Source organism: Triturus cristatus, chromosome 6, assembly GCF_964204655.1.
Source record: "Triturus cristatus chromosome 6, aTriCri1.1, whole genome shotgun sequence".
NCBI classification, from domain to species: Eukaryota; Metazoa; Chordata; class Amphibia; order Caudata; family Salamandridae; genus Triturus; species Triturus cristatus.
In genome coordinates, this window is record NC_140589.1 from 1,120,818,185 (window position 1) to 1,120,838,501 (window position 20,317).

General features: G+C 44.4%; 1 protein-coding gene across 8 annotated transcripts in view; it reads left to right on the forward strand.

Annotated features, from left to right (window-relative positions):
- Nucleotides 1-20,317, forward strand: part of SPAST (spastin) — a 675,354-nt gene that overhangs the window by 134,432 nt on the left and 520,605 nt on the right. For all 8 annotated transcript variants that reach the window (XM_085611993.1, XM_085611996.1, XM_085611991.1 and 5 more), the window contains one exon: nt 2,905-3,044. In XM_085611993.1, coding sequence (XP_085468119.1) covers nt 2,905-3,044 — 140 coding nt within the window. The remainder of the gene's footprint in view (nt 1-2,904; nt 3,045-20,317) is intronic.

Below are 20,317 nucleotides of genomic sequence, written 5' to 3' on the forward strand. Positions count from 1 at the left end.
CACTGGCTCTCTGTGCGCCAGAGGGCTGCCTTCAAGCTGCTCTGCCACGCCCATAGAGCCCTGTATAGGACGGGTCCTACCATACTCCAGGACAAAATGGAATTCTATGTTCCTACCAGGAACCTACGTTCCACTAATTTGGCTCTGGCTAGGACTAAGCGCATATATAAAGTAAGAACGGGCGGCCGTTCTTTCTCCTACCTAGCGGCCAAGAGATGGAACGAGTTGCCCAACGATCTCAGACATACAACCAACTATCTGTTGTTTCGGAAAAAGCTTAAGACTTACCTGTTTCCTTCCTCTCATTAAAAACCCTTCTAACCGTCAGCTGTTTTCACCTGGTCTCAGCGCCGTGATATCCCTTGGGATGAGTGTCGCGCTCTACAAATACCATAAATAAATAAATAAATAAATAGACAGACTGTAGGAATCCGGCTCTGTATATACTATACCAAAGTGAGCTATAGTGTGCACAGAGTCCAGTGGAACCCCAAAGGTAGGCAGAGGTAAAGTTAGATCGAACCTTACTCTCTATTTGTGGTAGTGTGGTTGAGCAGTAAGGTAGTAACAGAGGACAGTGTTAAGCATTTGTTGTACACACTCAGACCATTTGTTTTTGTGTAAAAATATTCTTTTAGGTATTTTATTTCTAGAACCAAGCAAGCCTGGCACAGGTTAGCAATAAATACTTTACAGTAATAAATGCTGAATGTTGTATTGCAATTGTAAATGTACTTTGGCTTGACTTACAGTATTGTTGTAGAGAAATGCAATCACTTGTAAATACAGTACATAGACTTCAATGGGATTTTCAGTAAAATAGCTGTTAAATTACTTTTGGACACCATTGCGCCTGGAATACAACAGACCATCAACACCACCTTCGCAACAGGCACCTTCCCAGACAGCTGGAAACGCGCAGAAGTCAGGCCCCTGCTCAAGAAGCCCACGACCGACCTCAAGAACTTCCGGCCCATCTCGCTCCTCTTCTTCGCAGCCAAAGTAGCAGAGAAAGCTGTCAACAGGGAACTGACACGGTTCATCGAAGAAAACACCGTCCTCGACCCATCCCAATCTGGATACCGGAGCAACCACAGCACCCGAAACCGCCCTTCTCGCCGCCACAGACGACATCCACACCCTCCTTGACCATGGCCACTCAGCAGTCCTCATCCTCCTCGATCTGTCCGCATATTTCGACACCGTCTCTCACCACACTCTAGTCGCCAGACTACACGAAGCTGGCATACATGCGACAGCCCTGGACTGGATCCGATCATTCCTCACCGGAAGAAGCCAAAGGATCAGACTACCACCCTTCCTCTCCGCTCCCACGGAGATCACCTGCGAAGTCCCCCAGGGGTCATCGCTGAGCCCGACCCTCTTCAGTGTCTAGTTTCTCATAAGGGAGGGTGCACCAGAGATAAAGTCAAATGCATCTGAATAGTTCCATGTATTTTTTTTTATTCTTCAAATATAGTCGCATTCTGGACAACAGCCAACGCGTTTCATTCCATACAATGGAACTTCGTCAGGGCAATCATGTAAATGACCAAGAATCCGCAAAGTCTCAAAACAGCCAATAGGCCAAAGGAAAATTCAATGAACAAGTCCGCAGTCCTTATAATATTCAATCTTAGAACACCATATTATTCAATAGCTAATATCCAAAGAATTCAAAAACTGCAACAGTCACTGCTTGGAAAGAATGTGCAGTCCAAGAATAGAAAAGTCGAGGTCCCACAATCCTAGATCAGATGCGGCCACATCCAGACATAATACTCTGGAGAAGTCCAATCACTCGCCTGGCCCATCAGCCTGAACACGTTCCAAAAAAACCCATCTACATGGCCCCCCCTCGCAGCCATTGTCCGACAACACGGCCTTAACATCGTATCCTACGCCCACAACACCCAGCTCATCCTCTTCCCTCACCAGAGACCCCAACACCGCAAAACTAAACTTCCAAAAAGGAATGCAAGACGTCGCAGTCTGGATGACCAACAGCTGCCTAAAACTCAACGCTGAGAAGACAGAAGTCCTCGTCCTCGGAACCACCCCCTCAGCATGGGACGACACCTGGTGGCCTGCCACCCCCAGGAGCCCACCTACCCCCTCAGACCACGTCAAAAACCTTGGCATCATAATCGACTCATCGCTCACCATGAACAGACAAGTCAACGCCATCACCTCCAGCTGCTTCAACACCCTCTGCATCCTTCGAAAGACCTTCAAATGGATCCCCCCTGAGTCTAGGAAGACAGTCACCCACTCGCTCATCACCAGCAGACTGGACTATGGAAACACACTCTACACCGGCATCAACACATCCCTTCTCCGCAAACTTCAGACCATACAGAAAACCGCAGCCAGACTTGTCCTCGACATCCCCCGTAACTAACACATCAGCCAACACCTACAGACACTCCACTGGCTCCCCGTTGAGAAAAGAATCCCCTTCAAGATCCTCACCCACGCCTACAAATGCCTACACAACAACGGACCCAAATACCTCAACAACAGTATAAACTTACACGTACCCAAAAGAAACCTCCTGTCTGCCAACCTTGCTCTGACTGAAACCCCTTGCGTCCACAGAGCCAGAGGAGGCGGACTTTTTAATATAAGTAAATCAAAATGCGTTTGCTGTTTTACAGTAGTTTGTTCCAAACAAACATTTGGTGAACCTCTCTTAAATACTCGTTCTTGCTTTCAATTGCTCAAGCTCTTGTGTTCCCTCCACCCCTGCCACTACATGTGCAAATACCACTGGCAATATTTCTATTTTTGTTGTACGTTTGCCTGTGAATTTTTTGAAAAAGTATTCAAGTTCTGTGACTCACCAAAGACTACCTAAATATTAAAGCTGCCAATTGTTTCAGTTATGTTGGATTTATCTTTTAGGGTGCTCCTGCCAAAAATTGTGCAAGAGTAAACAATAGACCTACAGCAGTAGCTGTCATCAGAAAGAAGAAGGATATGAAGAACTTCAGAAACGTGGATAGTAACCTTGCCAACGTCATTATGAATGAAATTGTGGAAAGGTATTTAAACCAACTTAACAGTATACTTTTACAGTTGTTTACTAAAGTAATTCATGTTATTATGACTAAGTAATTTCTAACTTAATAGATGTACTACTTTGTAGTAATAGAAAATGCAGAATTAAATAATACTATTAACATGTTTGTAGAATGATCACTTGTTGTTTTGAATTGCATATTTAGTGTACATTACTTAGTTAACAAAGTAGGTTTTAGTTAACTTTGCACCTGGTAATTCCTGGATACTGAGCACAAACTACTAAGAAGGGTGTAGGCGGGTGCAGAGGCACAGGTTCTCTATTGTATAAAAGTTTGGTTGCGAGTATAGGTACAGCTAGCTACACCTGCATCAAATTTTGCATACTAGGAAATGCTTTATTCATATACTGTACACTCTGGGAATAAAAGGCCAAGACAGGTACATAGCACATCTCAAAGAGAATGACTAACCGGTTTGGTTAATATCTTGATAGGCCAGAGGCCTTAATGTTTAGTCTACTGGTTCCTGATACGGCACAGGGTGGAGTTAGTGTTTCTGTAGGGTACATCTTAATTGCTACTAAACATGTCAAACTGTCCCTGAAATGGTTACAACTAACATGAATTTTTAGCCTTCTGTCTGGGTATAGCAGTAGTTTAAACCTCAAGTTTGTTTATTGGGTCCCACAGTATTGCAGAATAAATTACATTGAGGTTATTCCTTAAAACCCTCATGGATCTTTGAAGAGCTCCCATATGGACAGAATTCGGTCAGATAACTCACCAAAGACTACAGCATACAAATATATACATCAAGAGTCAATCAATCAAAATTCTTTATTCAGCACAAATACTGGCATCATAAAATATCATAAAATGTCACCTATAAATATAACATTTAAAAGCAATAAAAATTAAGTCAATTAATTCCTAAAAATGTTACAATATTTTCCTGAGATATATACCGCCCTAAATATAAAGTGCAGTACTAAAACATACAGAAGGATACTCCAGTGCAAATATGACATGCCACAATTTTTAAATCCCTGATATTTTGTGTGAGAAAAATTGGTTTTAAGTAAAATTTCCTTACACCTGCGTAAAAACCACAGAATAAGATAAAGTGCTGCATGCTTTGTGTCGGCACACCATCATAGGGACAAGGGGTCCTACTTGTAATCCGTCTAGAGTCATTTCAAAACCGAATGTTCCAACTTGATTTGAAAACTGGAATAGTCAATTATTTTACAAAAATTGGGGCATGAGTAGCAGCCAGAGGGAAGCCATAAATGTGGATGCGAGAAAGACCTGTGTGAACAGTGTATCACACCAACCACCCTCTAAATTAAATAATGCACCGTTATGAAGACGAATTACAGTAACTGGCACTCTGCCTATCATACCAAGTGAAAAGTCAAAAATGCTAAATTCACGCTGCCTAAATTCATGTTAACTCAACACAGGCAAAAACTTCAGGGAGTAAGCCAGAATGATATGACTACTCACCTTGTTCCTTAAGTGAGAACTGCTGAAAACACAAATACCATAAAAGTAACAAGGAGAGTAAATCTGCCAACATGCAATTAGATATCAAGAACCTCTTTTGTAGTTACTTGAAAAGATGTGATCTGCACTCCCTGCCAAAACCTAGACCAGAAGAGAGTTGCCCTGGATTAATCTAACCTGCCCAGACTTGCCGAGTCAAAAGAAGAAAGCCTTGGTGGTACCACTGCCTCAGAAAGAAATACTAGCAACAATATGGTTGTTCTGAAAGGCACCATGTCTGGTATTGATGGGTTGTGTCTAGACCCATCAATGCCGGCCTTACGATTGACCTGCTTCTAGAGATTTCAGCTGAGGTTAATTTCCGTTGTGCCTGAGGGAAGCTGTTACCCACATGGTTAGCCAAGCCAAATACATTCTCTTAAGGATTTCAAAGGCACATAGACCACTCTCAATGTTAAATATAGATACCAAAATAGACCAGAAAAACTAGTGTCTACATCAGCAGTTTTTAACCTGGGGTATGTGGACCCATGGAGGTCCAATACATCTACTCAGGGGGTCTATGATTGTTTAGTAAATTAAATATTAGCAGGTTAATAAGGTGTATATATACATAAAAAAAGCAAACTTGAACATTTTAAAATACTGCCTAATTGTGTAGGAATTTGAAATTCGAGGCTAAAAGTTAAGTTGGTATCCTTAGCTTGCTTCGTGGGAGCAGTACAAGAACAGCAAAAAGAATTAAGAATGAGTGATTGGTGTTCTCACTTGAAGTACTGGTACATGCTGAAATAGAGTGCATGCATTAGGAACAAAAAAGGCCAGGTAATGTGCTGAGTCCAGCATATAACTTTGTCTTTTAGAAATAAATCTAAATTTTGAAAAGTGCCAACCTTCCTGTTCAAACAAAATTACATTTGTTTTTGCAGTTTTGTTTTTGTTTGTGAATTAAATACAATTTTATAATTTGTATATTCGTTTCATGTATACTTGTTCTTGTATTTTTGTGCATGGTTTTGAGGTCCAAACCGTAGAGGTTGCGGAGGTCAGGGTCCGCAGCTTCCAGCATTGATTCAATGGTAGTCCACAAAAGTGAAAACCTTAAACTGCTGGTCTATATTGAGGAGAGTTGTGACCGCTTTCGTACAGCCAGGCCAATTTGTGATTGCAATCCAATCCAAAATCTTATATAACTCTTGTATGTTATAAATAGTTTGTCAAAAGATGGGTAATAGTCAATAGACATGAACAAAGTTTTTGACAGTCAACTTACAAGTAATGCAAACTGTCAATGTCCATTCTAACTTAGGACTAACTTAACAACTCGGATAAAAGTATTGCCCATGACCTCTTGTGGCAGGGTTGAGACAGAAGGCTTATTATCAGAGAGGTGACCGCTAGAAACAGACACACACCAAGTCTGCTCAATTTCCCCATTGTACTGGCGGGTGATGAAGACACTAGCTTCCATACTTCGAAACAGCTTAACTGTGGTATATGAATTCTGTTATGCTGATGTTAAACTCTAATGTCAGAGTCACCCCTTGCCTCTGTCCGACTGTTTCTTAAAGAACTAGAGAAGGTCAGAGAGGCATTAGGACTGAAAATTAACTGGGACAGATCAACTCTCTTCCCACTTGCATCTTCAGCAGATCAGACACTCAAACACCTGCCTGAATTGGGATTGACTTTGAAGGTGAATGAATTTTAATATCTGAGAATAAAAAACACACAAGGTGGGAGGTACGATCCACTGTAACATACAAAACCTGAGGATAAATCTCAAGAATTCCATACCACTTTGTCTTAGACTTTCTTTATCCGAAATGGCCTTTGAGTACTGATATAAAAGATCATGGTGCCCAGTTCTTACACTTTTTAGGATGCCAAGTGTCTACTAAAACAATATTTAGCAATCTGAACAACATTTTGATAATGTGGATTTATTTATTTGTGAGTTTTGCAAAGTGCTATGTTTTTTTGCAGTTCTCTCGTAGGCGATTTCCATTCATTGTCATAAGCAAATAATAGTTCCTCCCATGCAGAGACCCCGGAGCACTTTTTCACAATATATCTTAAGTATAGGTGGTCGCCTGCAGAGTTACTTAAGTAAGAAAATATTATGCAGCATATAGTACTAGACTACAATGGCCCAATTTTTCATCTTGTACTTAAAAAAGGAGCCAGGAGAAATATATTTATCCCTAAATAGAATATAGAGGGAATGTAGACAACTGACTGAAATGCTGGGTGTAAGTAGCTACCTTTATAGACTTGGCATTATTGAACACCATCCAGCATCTAGAAAGTAGAAGTATGCTGCTGTGAATAAGTTTTACCTGATTTTTGCCACGTGCTGCTAATCTCATTGATAGACACACGTGCACCAACACACATAGGTCTCTATGTATACTAACGATAAATAGTGTATCACTGTCCCTAGATAAATGACTGGGTCGATTTGGGATTCCCAGTGTTTCTGTAAATTATAATAATGCCTGCTAACTATTTAGCTTGCATTTGAAACCCAAATAAAATCATATATAAAAAAGTGTACAAAAAGGTTAAACTTAGCAGACTGCTTTTGCTCAAATAGCAAACATTCCCCAGTTTAATCATCATACAGCCTAAAAAGGAAGGGGCTATTGGGTATTACTGGAATCTAAGACATTTGCTGGGTAATAGAAAATGGATCCAGACATTAACCTTGCACAGCACACACCCAAAGGCTATCCAATAGATCCACTTAGTAGAAACTGTAATCAAAAGTGCCAGGCTTATGTTTCCTTTCACCCTCAATCACTCCTCTAGCATTTCATGGATTGACTCACCATCTTCTGTCTTGGTTAGTCCCCAACAAGCAAACCAATGCCAACTTCTTATCCTGCCCAACCATCAAGAACACTATGAACTATTTCCAAATACTCAAACCCTCTCTATGACGAGGCGTTCCAGTCATCTGTAGGTCACCCAAGAGGGAGTTTCAAGGTCTCGGTTACAAAGATGGAGGCAACTAAGATAATTTTTGCTATGTTAATTACAGCTGTTTGGCGGCCTCAGTAAATCTCCAGATTCGAAGTTCCCTTTCCATAATGGCTTTCTAGCAAAGTTGTATGAATAACTAGCATTCCAAAGAAATCCACCCTAAAGCATATTTTGTTAAAGCTCTTTGAATTTCAGACAAAGCTACTTTTAGCTCATCGAATTGTATTAGTGTAATTCCTGCTTTACTGGCCATTTTTAAGTGAAAGCCATGATTGTTCCTGGCTTGTATAGAAAGAAAATGTGGATTATTTTGGTTTTTTGTAAAGAGACACACTGGTGGGTTCTACGGCCTGTTTTTAAGCAACTTGATCTGAAGAGCGATAAGGTCATAAAAAGGTTCAGAAATGTATACATTAATAAATCTTGATATGCCTCTGGGTTCTGCCTCGTTTCAGCTCCTTTCAGCTGTGCTTGAAATTTAAATACTTGCTCCATGGTGCTGCTCAGCTGCTACCTTGGAGCTATATTTTTTAGTTGCACGATATGACATTCTGATGAAACTTGGTGGGAGAATGAGAATCCAGATTGACTCCTGCTGTCTCGACATAATCTACCGGATGTGCTCAGTAACCACAAAACCTTACCGAACAGATGGAGATCTAGCATCTCCATGTTATTGTGATCCGCAACTGATTAACATGAGTCAGAGCCTGCACAGAAAGCAACTATGTGGACATTGCTATCTAGAAATATCCCATCCCATTATCTGGGGCTGGCCAGACATGCTACGGTCCTGTAAAGTCTACATCCTGAATCACAGCTAAAAGTGACTGGAAGAGGGCTAGACTCTATATTGCTCCTTTGAGAATTGTCAGCCCCCTGACCAGCACAGTCTGTTCGCTGTGATGTCTAATAGGTTTGCTCTATGGTGTTCTTACATTAAGGAAACCTAGTCCCCATAATAATTGTTAATGCAGAATTGCCCCTTCTCGTGGACCAGTTTGACAAAAGATATACACTTCTGAGACCCCTGGGTCCAGATTCCAGCTGAACATGATTGAAAGCTCACAATATGGGAAGTGTCCTTACAGGATTAGGTCTGATTAGGCCCACAGAGCAGAGTCATAAGCAAACAAGCATTGGCATAGCCAATAGGTCTCGCCTTTGGGACCTTATAAGCGTTTAGTTATCCAGCACAATATCCTTGGTGCAACAACATCAACTGTTGCATGGCTAAACACTTATAAGGTCCCAAAGGCGAGACCTATTGGCTATGCCAATGCTTGTTGTATGCCTCAGTGTGACCCCCTTAGTGGGATGATTATTCCCAGACATGGGTCTTGTGCACACTGTGCCACGTGTACCAAGATATACATGACTGATGAGCCATAATAAGGCCCGACTGGTCCTGGATTGCTTGTGTTCCAGTTCAGGGACGACCTGTACTGGCAGTTCGGGCTGGACTGTTTCTATTGGAGCAGGGTCAAGTCTGATTTGCATATGGCTGGGTCCAAGCTGAGGTGGCATGGTGAGCAATAATGATGGATGGAATGTGGTCCTGGGTAAGTACCAGTGCCTGTTATTAATTCAAGCTTTTCATCCATAGCTTTTTTGTATACTTTTTTGTATTGATCAGTGAAGTGGGCAAAAGAAAGGAAAGTCCACAAACATTCCATTATTTTAATAAATGTCACCTACTATTTTTGTAAAGTATATGTTGTATTCAATTCCGCATAATTTTTAAGTCAAGGGTGATTGTCTCAGAGAAGTGACATTAGCTGCTTACATTCTGATGTGAGCTGAATTGAAAGCTTCTTGGGAGATTTATCTGAAATACTGACCATGACCAAACAAGAATGGAGCCTTTCACCCAGAAACCCTTCGCGGCACTTCCTAAAGAAACAAAGGCACCCAGATGTTACGCTGGAATCCTACTTGGCATTACGTAATTTCAGAGAATGACGTGCTCTCTGAATGGCCAGTGAACCATTTGCAATGGGTGCGCCAGCATGTGCTCAAGCCTGTTAAATAAAGAGTATATGTATGTAGGCATCCGTATGTATTAATGTATATATACATCTATGCATTTATGTCTGTGGTATCCGTTTAACAGGAACCTCGCTAAAGAGCATCTCGGTGCTATACAAGTTCAAATGTCAGCACAAGACTGAAGGGGCAGCTGGATTCTTGGAGCAGAAGTGAAGTGTTATTTCATTGTAATGTAGTCCACTCACGTCATGAGCACTGAAAGAATGACCACAGAAAAAAGAGTGTGTTGCTACAAGCCCAACAGAATCAGGGCTGCATAAACAATAATAACAATAATTATTAGAAAACATGCTCCTATGGATAATAATAAAATATCGACACTGAGCACAGCACTATCGGATTTGATGAAAGCGTATCAAGAAACCGACCACACACCGTATTTGCAGAAATAGAAATAAGACATCATCAATTTAATTTTTTAGGGGTAGACGTGGGGGGTCCTGGGAGCATTTTCTACAGCAGTAGCTTGGTTGCATTGTTTGCAAGGAGGGCGTGGCATGATATTCTGCAGTAACGACATAACGGCATTGTGTGCTGGAATCACACAGCCTTTTCTGCAAGCTTGCCTTGTCGTCTTTACTGCCGATATGGTATCATGTAAACCTATGGGTGCCGGGTTCAGCGGGAGTAATATAAAACAAGCATTGGCCGCGCAGCTGTAAAAGAGACGCGGCCGCGAAAGTGATCGCGATCAAACGTGGCGACTAATGCTCTTAATGAGCAGGACGAGGAAAGCCATATGGGGCCTCTGCTCGTAAGCGCGCGCCCGCGCACGTGACCGCAAGCTGTAGGCCACAGTGGTACCATTTTTTGAAGCCCTTACTAAAAGTCTCGCCAGGGTAGCGCATGCGCTGGCTCAGGCGAGACCTAACAATGGACTGTCCAGAATTCAGCCTCTTTTATTCTTCACAAAACCATGAATTCCAGTCCAGCACAGAGTACAATAAGATAGGGAAATTATCTTTTGGGATCATATAGAAATCTTGCCAAAAGTGTCGGGGATAATTGCCTACTGTGTATTGTCAGTTTGTTGATTCATGTGCGAGGCCAGCCAGACATTCTGGTACAGGTCTCTTTTGCTAGGCAACATTCAACACAGTACAAAGGGGCTAGAAAGCTTGGTTACTGTTGCTGTGAAATAGGGTTGCTGGGTAGAGGTAATGGATGTAATATCCTCTCGGCCACTCAGTCACTTAAGAGTTATCTAGGCCAAGACTCTAGGGGCATTAGAATTTAGATTATCGTCTATACAGAAAGGACAAGAACGACATTCAAAAGAACCCTGTGTCTGTGTTCTCATATAACATCACTCGTATTGCACACTGTCTTGCAGTTACATGCTTCATGTCACATACAGTACTTACAGAGGGATTGAGAATGCTGGAGATGGGTGACTGAAGGAATTTTACCAAGGTACAAGGGACGGCTAGTAGGCCTCTTCCACAGCAGAGAGGAAACAAGCTTGTAACTCTGAACAATCGGCTACTACCAGTCCTTTGAAAATCTACTTTAAGAAGATTGTAGCCACCATTGGCTGTTTGGCAGGAGGCCCAGTTTCTGTGTTGGGTGCAACTATTTCCCTAAAGATCTAGATGTTCTTTTGTGTTAAATTGGCACAAAGAGCACCTCCCACACAGTCGGGGGGGGGGTCACCTGATGGTGACATTACAGACCAGACAGAAAATGTAACCTGGGGACAAGATTGTTCAACTTCTTGCCGTAAATTGACTGACTTTTTATCATCTGGATCCTCTAGCCTTTATGAATTTGGCCCATCAGTTTGATGTTATCAGTATTGCCCACCTGCAGAAGTCCCATATTCACAGCAAAGAAGTATAGTAGGACCATGAGGCAGATGTTTAACACATTTCCTTTCTAGAGGCCAATTTTTGTTTTGTTTATGAATCAGTCGTGTCCCCCAGAGAACTAAGAAATAGGCACAGAATTACAGTTTTTAACTACCAACACGATTGAGACATTGCTTTATCCGCGAGCAAGATGGAGGCAGAATTCCATGCATCTTTCAGGGTGTTCTGTAGCAGAACATATCTAAAAAGATTGCTTAGTGGAAGACAAAATTATTTTCCTGCAGTTCAGTACATTAGTCATTAGTGGTAGGTGAGTTGAAGCAAACACAGAAAAGCACTTCATGTTATTAATCAGATTGGAAATTAGGATTTTAAGAATAGATTTCACTTTGTTCAAGCTAAATTACAAGAACCAGTTTCCTTGTTTACTTGCCCACAGATTTTGCTTAGATTTATGACATTTAAGGTTCACAGGCCATCCATTACCGTCTCTATAACCAAATTGTGTACATCCATGGAAATGATTAGGTCGTTATGAAATAGGCTGTCCAAGCACCTTCATAAAAATGGAGAGGCTGATAGGAGCCTGAAGTGAAGGCATATGAACTGACATTTCCTGTCATGCCAGGTAGTGTATTTTCAGTGGTCTCAGATATGGACATTGAAAAGTAGGCATCTTTTTAGTTTGGTCCTTCTGTGCCACACTGAATAGGCAGCGCATACATCGTCAGTTGACTGTGGGAACCTTTCATTGAAAAGGCTATCATGGCATATACTCTAGCTTGAATACTGACCAAAAAAACTACTTTGCCAAATGCCCAGTATATTGCTGACTAAGTTTTAGAGAGATATGTTAAGGTTTTGATGCTTGCTTATATTCTTTGCGTAGCAGTCCCCAAACAAGAACCATCGGCATCTATTTCGGAGCTAGTTAGTAGTCATATTGTTACATTTTACACAGCTCTTTATCCAGCCATGAGGGCAGGGTTTGCATTGCCAACAAAGCAGGCATTATGCTGTGCCCAAACATGGAGGTAGTTTGCATCCACTGGAACGTGAAAACTCTCTGCCATGCCAAAAATTTTGGCCAAAGGGCTTATGTAATGTTGGAGCTTGTCTTTGTGGCCTGAATAACAAGTTTATCCCTTTTCTTGTTACTTTACTGAGTGTAGAAAGAAAGTTAATCAAACTTGGTGGCAAATGAGCTTTGGCCTCAAAGAATATGCTTCGCTCATTTCAGTCTCAAGGAATCTGCTGAGCACATTCAAGCCTCAAAGTTCTAAACATCCTTATCTTAAGCTCTCCAAGCCCCATTGCTCATCAGAATCCTTTTCTCTCTAATTGGATGTCTTAAGTTTACTAGGCACAGCATGTTGCCATGTGTCATCCAAAAATGCATCTGCATACTCGCCTAATGTTTGTACCTGGTAGTTCTAATAGAGACTGCTAGCCACAAATACCTATCCATTGCAATATTCCCCAGGCGGCAGACAGGATCAGGAAACTATTCAGTAGTAGCTCAGCTCGCCGTACGGCGGCACCATGAGTCTCTGCACTGGCACCGTTCCACTCTGGAAATTACATGCAGAGCCTATATAGGTGCCACCGCTGAGCACTGACGTCCATTCTTTCTGCAGCACCAGACGCGGCTCCGCGTTCTTCGTGTCTCTCAGAGACATTTACTGCATACTTTTTCATCAGTATGCATGGGGTTTCACCGAACCCCACCACGTATGCCTGTGGTGTCTGGGGTTGACTCTAGTTCAGTGCCTGCAGCAACTGCACATCGATAACCCAAAGGCCATCAGTGACTACAGTGCGAAAATTCAAGCATAAGAAGACTCCGCGTTGGGACCATTCCAATTCACGGTCCGTATCCAAAGTACAGTCACTTTCCTGGATTAGACAAAGCCGCTCTAGTGACACGTGCTTGTTGTGGTCAAAATAACCAGGTAAGTAAAAAAGAAACCTAAGAAATGGAATCTGGATTCCATGCCCTCGTGCATCACTCATTCGCCTGACTGGGCATCAGGGCAGCGTCACATGTCTGCATCTCGCTCCCGAAGTTTGCTGACTTCTGAGCCGACCCTGCATCTGGTTCCTGCTTGACTAGAGTTTTCAGGACCTACAGCCATGCCCCACCAGATCATTCTCCAGCTCTTCGGTTTCCTGTCAACTCACTCTGGCGCTCCTTCTGGACCTAAAAAGCTGAGGGGCCTCTCATCTGGAGTACTGTTGGCGTGTTCATCCTCTGCACCAGTTGGTCCCTCAGAGCCCGTCTTTTCACCTGTTCCTGTCCCAGCACCACTTCTGACGCCACAGTTTATGCCGGCCTGGGCACTTCACTACTCTGTTGACACCAGAGAAGGAGGACCCACTAGTACTCTCTGATGCGGAGTAGATGCTTGTCTGATCTCAACCAATGTCATACCCAATCCTGCCCAAGGTGCCACTACCCCCACTTGATTTTTAAAACGAGGCCAGGGCTTCCGCGGGCCTGTGAATCATCTTTGCAATGGGTGCTGTATGGTCTCTGGGAGTGCCTCATTGGCCTTGTGAATGAGTCACAGCCCTCCACCCTGATCTCTGGCAGTGTCTTCGGAGTCTCAGGTACCTGATGATTGATCCTGATGCCAGAGATTGAGGAATTGGTTCACAATGGGCTATGCTTGGGTCACTATGTTTCTTTCTTGTCCCTGGAAAAAGTGACTTTTGCAGAGTATGCATGTTTTAATTGCTATCAACGTCCATATTAGATCGATCCCTTAGAGCAATACCAGCATTAACATCACTGGTTAGTTCTCACCTGGGATGTTGGCCCTCAATGGATCAACTTGAGCTGGGTGTACTGGGCCTGCTGAAGTTGATGGTTTTAACAATATGGCTCAAGATCATATTTAATAGATTTTGCTTAGCTCCCTTTATGCTGCTCATTTTGTCGCCACTTTCTCCAGTTGCAAACAATGAGGTGTGCGAAGATACTGGCTCCAATTTTAACGTGAAGTCAACCTAGTGACATCACTGTGTGAGCATGGCCCTGATGCTCAACTACTGCAGCTAGAAAACGTATCATTTCTTTGAACACTCATTTTTCTCCCTGGCAAAGTTCCCCACAATATCCGTTATTGGAAAAAACAGACTGCTCGCAATCTAATCTCACCTTTGATTCCAAAGAATCCCTCAGAGCATGTGATGGTTGTGAATCGCCAGAAAGATTTGAGCAACAGGTGCCAGATAAGGAATACATTAAGCAAAGCCAAAACTAAATAGCCCTAACCTGCTTGTATTGCTTGACTGAGAGACCTGGCAACAAGGCTTCAAAACTAAACATGGCCAAGCAAAGGATAGTAGGTCGAAGGTGGCGCTTTCACGAGCAAGGAAGCACAGACTAAGTTCAGAAAGGAAATTGACATGATCAGAGACAAATATTAAGATGTAGAGGCCATATTTGTGCCAAAATACCATCACAATTGTGGAAGTGCCGGAATCCACCCTGTCTGGGCGCATGGAAACATTCATATAGCCGCAATAGACTAAACTCCCGGAAAGGGAAACCATCTCAGCACTTATTGTTGTGGAGCATACACCGCTCCCTGGCAGAGGACTCATGACAGAATCAAGGTTTAGGCCCATCATCCCCAGGTTGCTCAGTCGTAGGGACCATGATGCCACACTGAGAAAGGCACTAGAACTATATACTTGGAGGTATCTTGGATCATACATTTCTTGGTCCCTAGATATCGCCCTCCAGGTACAAGAATCTGGAATTGTTTTTACCTGTCAAGAAAAAAACTTCAAGAAATGAACATGGATAACAGTATGTTTTATCCAGCTCGACTTCTGGTGAAGATGGACGAAATGTTGATGAAAATACTTGAAGTTCTTGTTCCCTGCTCTGCTGAACATGAAAGGATGAGACATTAGTAGTGACATGCTTTATAAAGGACAATGACTGATAGTTCCACATTTTACTTGCCGCCTAATCTTTCACATTGACCTCAAGAATACAGTTGATTGCATGAGATATTGTGTAACAATTAATATGATGTATCATTTTTAGCATAGAACCATATCTGGTAATTTTTTAGGTAATGTTGGGCAAATGATAAGTAATTGTACTTTTGTTGCCATTATTTGTAATTCAAAACAGTAATAACTAAAATGACTCCCATTTAGAGGGATTTGTTAATCTTGCTAAAATGACTTGCATTTAGAGGGATTTGTTAATCTAACAAACATAGCACCACATCATGAGCAAAGAATAATGTATATAGACAAAGGAAACATCCTATTAAATACTTAAATATGGCTACTGCTGTCCTTCTGGTACTCTGGGTTCTGAGTGACATCATAGACAACCCTAGCTTCACTCTTGTTGTCTTTTTCATGTTACTCTGAACTTCTCAGTGAAAAACATTCCCATAATTCAAGGCTACCTATTTATAGTTCTATATGTTATGTAAGGCTGTCACTGAGACCTATTCGCGTGAATATCACATTTTAAATGTTTCACAACTGTGGTATAGCAATGGTGGTTTACAGATCTGATGACCCACTGCTACGTCAAGGAATTTCAGGCTGCTCTGGGTGAGCTGAGAGCCTGTCCGATCAGCGCTGTAATGCACAGAGGACAACCTCTGAAGGAGAGGGAAGGAAAGGCACGGGAAGTGGTGGGGGTGGGTGACAGGATGTGACGGGGAAGGGGCGGCAGAGACGACAAACAAGAAAATGCAGGTTGGTCGAGCACTTTGTTCTCAACCTGGTACAGGGCTTCTCCCAATAATGTTCGGTACACGGATGGAATGTCTCCGGCTCTTCAGTCTTTGGACTGTCTGGTTGACACTCAGGGCGGCACGCTCCTATTCGATCGTCAGGTCCGCTGATGTTGACTCCCCGGTCTGGTTCCCTCCGAGTCTTCCCTCCGTCGTATAGGACAAAAGAGACGAAAGTACTGGTTAGGTCGGGGATCTCGTGCGCCGGGACACAAGTAGGGCCGGGAGTGAGGGAAACCAAGTGCTTGTAGTGCTCTCACTCTCTCCGTGACTGTGAGGGGGAGTGCACGTGTGAGGGGGATACTAGGGCAGGGTACTGGATGCGGTCTCGGTGTTACGGGTTTGGGTTTATCAATGGAGGTGAGGTGGCTTTCCCCAACCAACCCGCTACCCTTCCACGTACCTGCTCGAGCCACGCTCCTCCCCTGGGAACGTGGCCGGGCGCTTCGTGGTAACGTTGGCCTCCTGGCTTGTCGGTGTCGCCTTCGTCCCGTCTCCCTTCCTCCGTACTGCTACCTCCGCTTCTCCGCTCACGAATCGTCCTCCTTCTCCGCACTGAATCTCCTTCCGCCTCCTGGGAAACGCCGTCCGTCGTCTTCCGGAATCCTACCGCTTTTGTGTATCCTAGCAACGTGACGTCATCGGTGGGAGTGGTCTCGTCATTCTGAAAGGCGAAGTTAAAGGAGCCCTGTCCACTGTCCACGGGCCAGTCCTGCGTATAATAGGGATATGTCTCCTCCAGTGGTCCTGTCACTTCGGGTTGCTGCAGGGGGAGAGAAGGGGTCAACGGGGCATCTGGTGTACAACATTTCTGTTTATAGGAGGGCGGTCCTACAGTATCGAACGCCCTGTCACACTCCTCCCCCCCTGGATTCTCCCGTTCGGGGAGAGGGAAGACCCTTGAGAGAAAATCAGCGTTACCATTATCCCTGCCCTTCCTATGTCTGATGGTGAAGGCATACGGCTGCAAGGTGAGGAACCATCGTAGGATTCTGGGGTTTTGGCTCCTATTTTTATACATCCATTGCAGGGGCGCGTGGTCAGTATATAGGATAAATGGTTTACCTTCCAGGTAATATTGAAGCTGCTCTATGGCCCATTTTATGGCCAGGCACTCTCTCTCAATAGTTGGGTACTTGGCCTCCCTCGGGAACAGTTTTCGGCTTACAAATAGAATGGGGTGTTCTAGCCCATCCCCCCCCTCCTGAGACAACACCGCTCCTATGCCCATGTCCGAGGCGTCGGTGGCCAAGATAAAGGGCTTGGAGAAGTTCGGGGATAACAACACCGGCTGGTTTGTGATGGTATCTTTCAAATCTGAGAAGGCGCGCAGGGCACTAGGACTGGGCTGTAGGAATTCCCTTTGTTTACTCCCCTTGCGTAGCAGGTCTGTAAGAGGGGCAGCAGTGTCTGCAAAGTTGGGGATGAATCTCCGATAGTTCCCGATAAGGCCTAGGAACGCCCTCAGATCTCTTTTATTGCAAGGAAAGGGAGTAGCCTGTATAGCTCGGACTTTGGAGGTTTGTGGGGTGATAGAGCCCTCACCTAACACAAAGCCGAGATAATTGACCTTTGTAAACGCCGCTCTGGACTTCTTGGCGTTTATGTGCAGTCCCGCTTCTTGCAGAGCGGTGAGGATCGTTTTTAGATGCCCCAAATGTTCCTCCCAAGTGTCGCTGTATATGACGATGTCGTCCAAGTAAGCTGAGCTGAATGACGGGAAGGGTTGTAGGATCGCATTCATGAGTCTTTGAAAAGTGGCCGGGGCCCCATGAAGGCCAAACGGTAGCACGGTGAACTCGAATAATCCATCGTCCGTGATGAAGGCCGTTTTCTTCCTATCGGCTTCCCTGAGGGGCACCTGCCAATATCCCTTTGTCAGGTCTAGCGTTGTTATAAAGGCGGCTTCTCCGAGTCTTTCAATCAACTCGTCTACGCGCGGTATGGGGTAGGCGTCGAACGTAGAGATGGCATTAAGGGCTCGAAAGTCCATGCAGAAACGCCGAGAACCGTCGGGTTTAGGCACCATGACAATCGGCGAGGCCCAGTCACTATTCGAGGGCCGAATCACCCCAAGGTTCAACATCTCTCTGGCCTCTTTTTTGATGGCCTCTCTCCGAGCGGCCGGTATGCGGTACGGTTTCAGCTTTACCTTCTGTCCCGTCGGGGTCTCAATGTGATGTTCCACTAACGATGTTCTCCCGGGTCTATTTGAAAAGATCCCTTGAAAGGGACGGAGAACATCGCGTAACTGTTGCTGGCGGACTCGTGGAAGTTCTTCACTTATGACCAGTTCGTTCAGGGTGGAGGGTTCCTTTTGGGGTTGAGGTAGGAGCAAGTGGGCACTTGTTGGGGGGGCCCTATCCACTTCTTCAATAAGTTTATATGGTATGTTTGGGTTTTTGATGGTGAAAGTCGTAATCGGTAGGTGGTATCTCCGATCGTACCAACCACCTCGTAAGGTCCCTTCCACTCACTCCTTTCTTTGCTGGCGCAGGCCGGGAGCATGATCAAAGCCCAATCGCCGACCGCTAAGGTCCGGAGTTTTTTTCCTTTGTCATAGCATCGTTTTTGCTTCTGTCTTTGCATCTCCAAATTGGTATAGGCCAAACTCCTTAGTTTACCTATTTTGGACCGGAGTTGTTGTGTGTAGTCAAGGAGGGCCCTTTGTTCTTGTTCGCCTTCCATCTCCCACGCATCCTTGGTCATTTCCAGCAGGGATCTCGGATGTCTGCCATAAAGGAGTTCGAAGGCTGAACATCCCAGACTGCTCTGTTTCTGAGCTCTCAAGACGTAGAGGGCTAATGGGAGGAGGCGATCCCACTCTGGTCCTTCAGCCGACAGCATCTTCTTTAGGGTGGTTTTCAGAGACTGGTTATACCGCTCGACGAGACCGTCCGTCTGCGGGTGGTACACCGACGTCCGTAGATGTTTTATATCTAAGGTTTTACAGACCTCCTGCATCAATTTTGAAGTGAACGGGGTACCTTGGTCTGTTAAAATCTCCTTCGGAAATCCTACCCTGGAGCATAGCTCAATCAACCTTTCGGCTATGTTAGCTGTTGTGGGGGCTCTTAGGGGAAAAGCCTTGATAAATCTAGTGGCGTAATCAACAAGTACCAGCGCATACATGTTGCCTTTAGATGAACGGGGTAGCGGTCCGATTAAATCCATGCCAATTCTATCGAAGGGTTGTCCTACGATTGGTAATGGAACCAGTGGTGCTGCTGGGGGGCGATGTAGGTTCCTTCTCTGGCATATTTCACACTTCGTACAATAGTCCTTCACCTGTTTATAAATCCCGGGCCAGTAAAAATACCGTAGTATACTGTCTGTGGTTTTCTCGGTCCCACTGTGTCCGGCGGTGAGATGGGTGTGGGCGAAGAAGAGAACCTGGTCTCAGAAAGAGAGAGGCACCACTAACTGAGGGTCCCCTCCCTCAACCCCCTCCCGGTATAGGAGATCCTTGGTTATGAGGAATCTAGGATATCTCGGTGTGTCTAGGCTCTGGGACATATGTGCACTCTCCCAAGCATTTAATAAAGTGGAGTCATTGGCTTGTGCAAAACGAAAACTGCGGTCCGTGACCCATGGCTCGGGAGAGATAAGGGTTGTTACTATCCTAGGAGCTGTTGTAGTGGTTATGGATCTATGAAAGAGGGCCAAGAACTCAGGATTATCCACCCCCAAAATCACTTCCTCCGGCAGGGAGTCAACCACCCCAACCCTTACGGTGCACGGGTTTTTTTCATGGGGTTTTATTGTGACCTGAGCAAGTGGGTAAGGCTTAACGTCCCCATGGACGCATTTTATGTGTACCAGAACGTCCCGGGCATATTGGTTTGGACGTATCAGTTTTTTCTGGACCACCGACTGTCGGCATCCCGAATCTAAGAGGGCTTTTACAGTTTTACCGTTCAGAGACACACTCACATAAAACGAGGGACCTGTTTCAGCCGTATACATTATGGTCTTAGGGAGATACCCAACCTCCATGGGCTCCTCGGTCGCTCGTTTCTTGGGACACAGGCGGGCTATATGGCCCCACTCTCCACATTCGAAGCACTGGGGGCCTCGGAGCGGTGTTCCCTCAAATCTTAGGGGCCTAGGTTTCGGGTTGTCTGGTACTGGTTTCTTTCTCTCGGTCTTGACGGGAGTCTGTATCTTTGTCCCC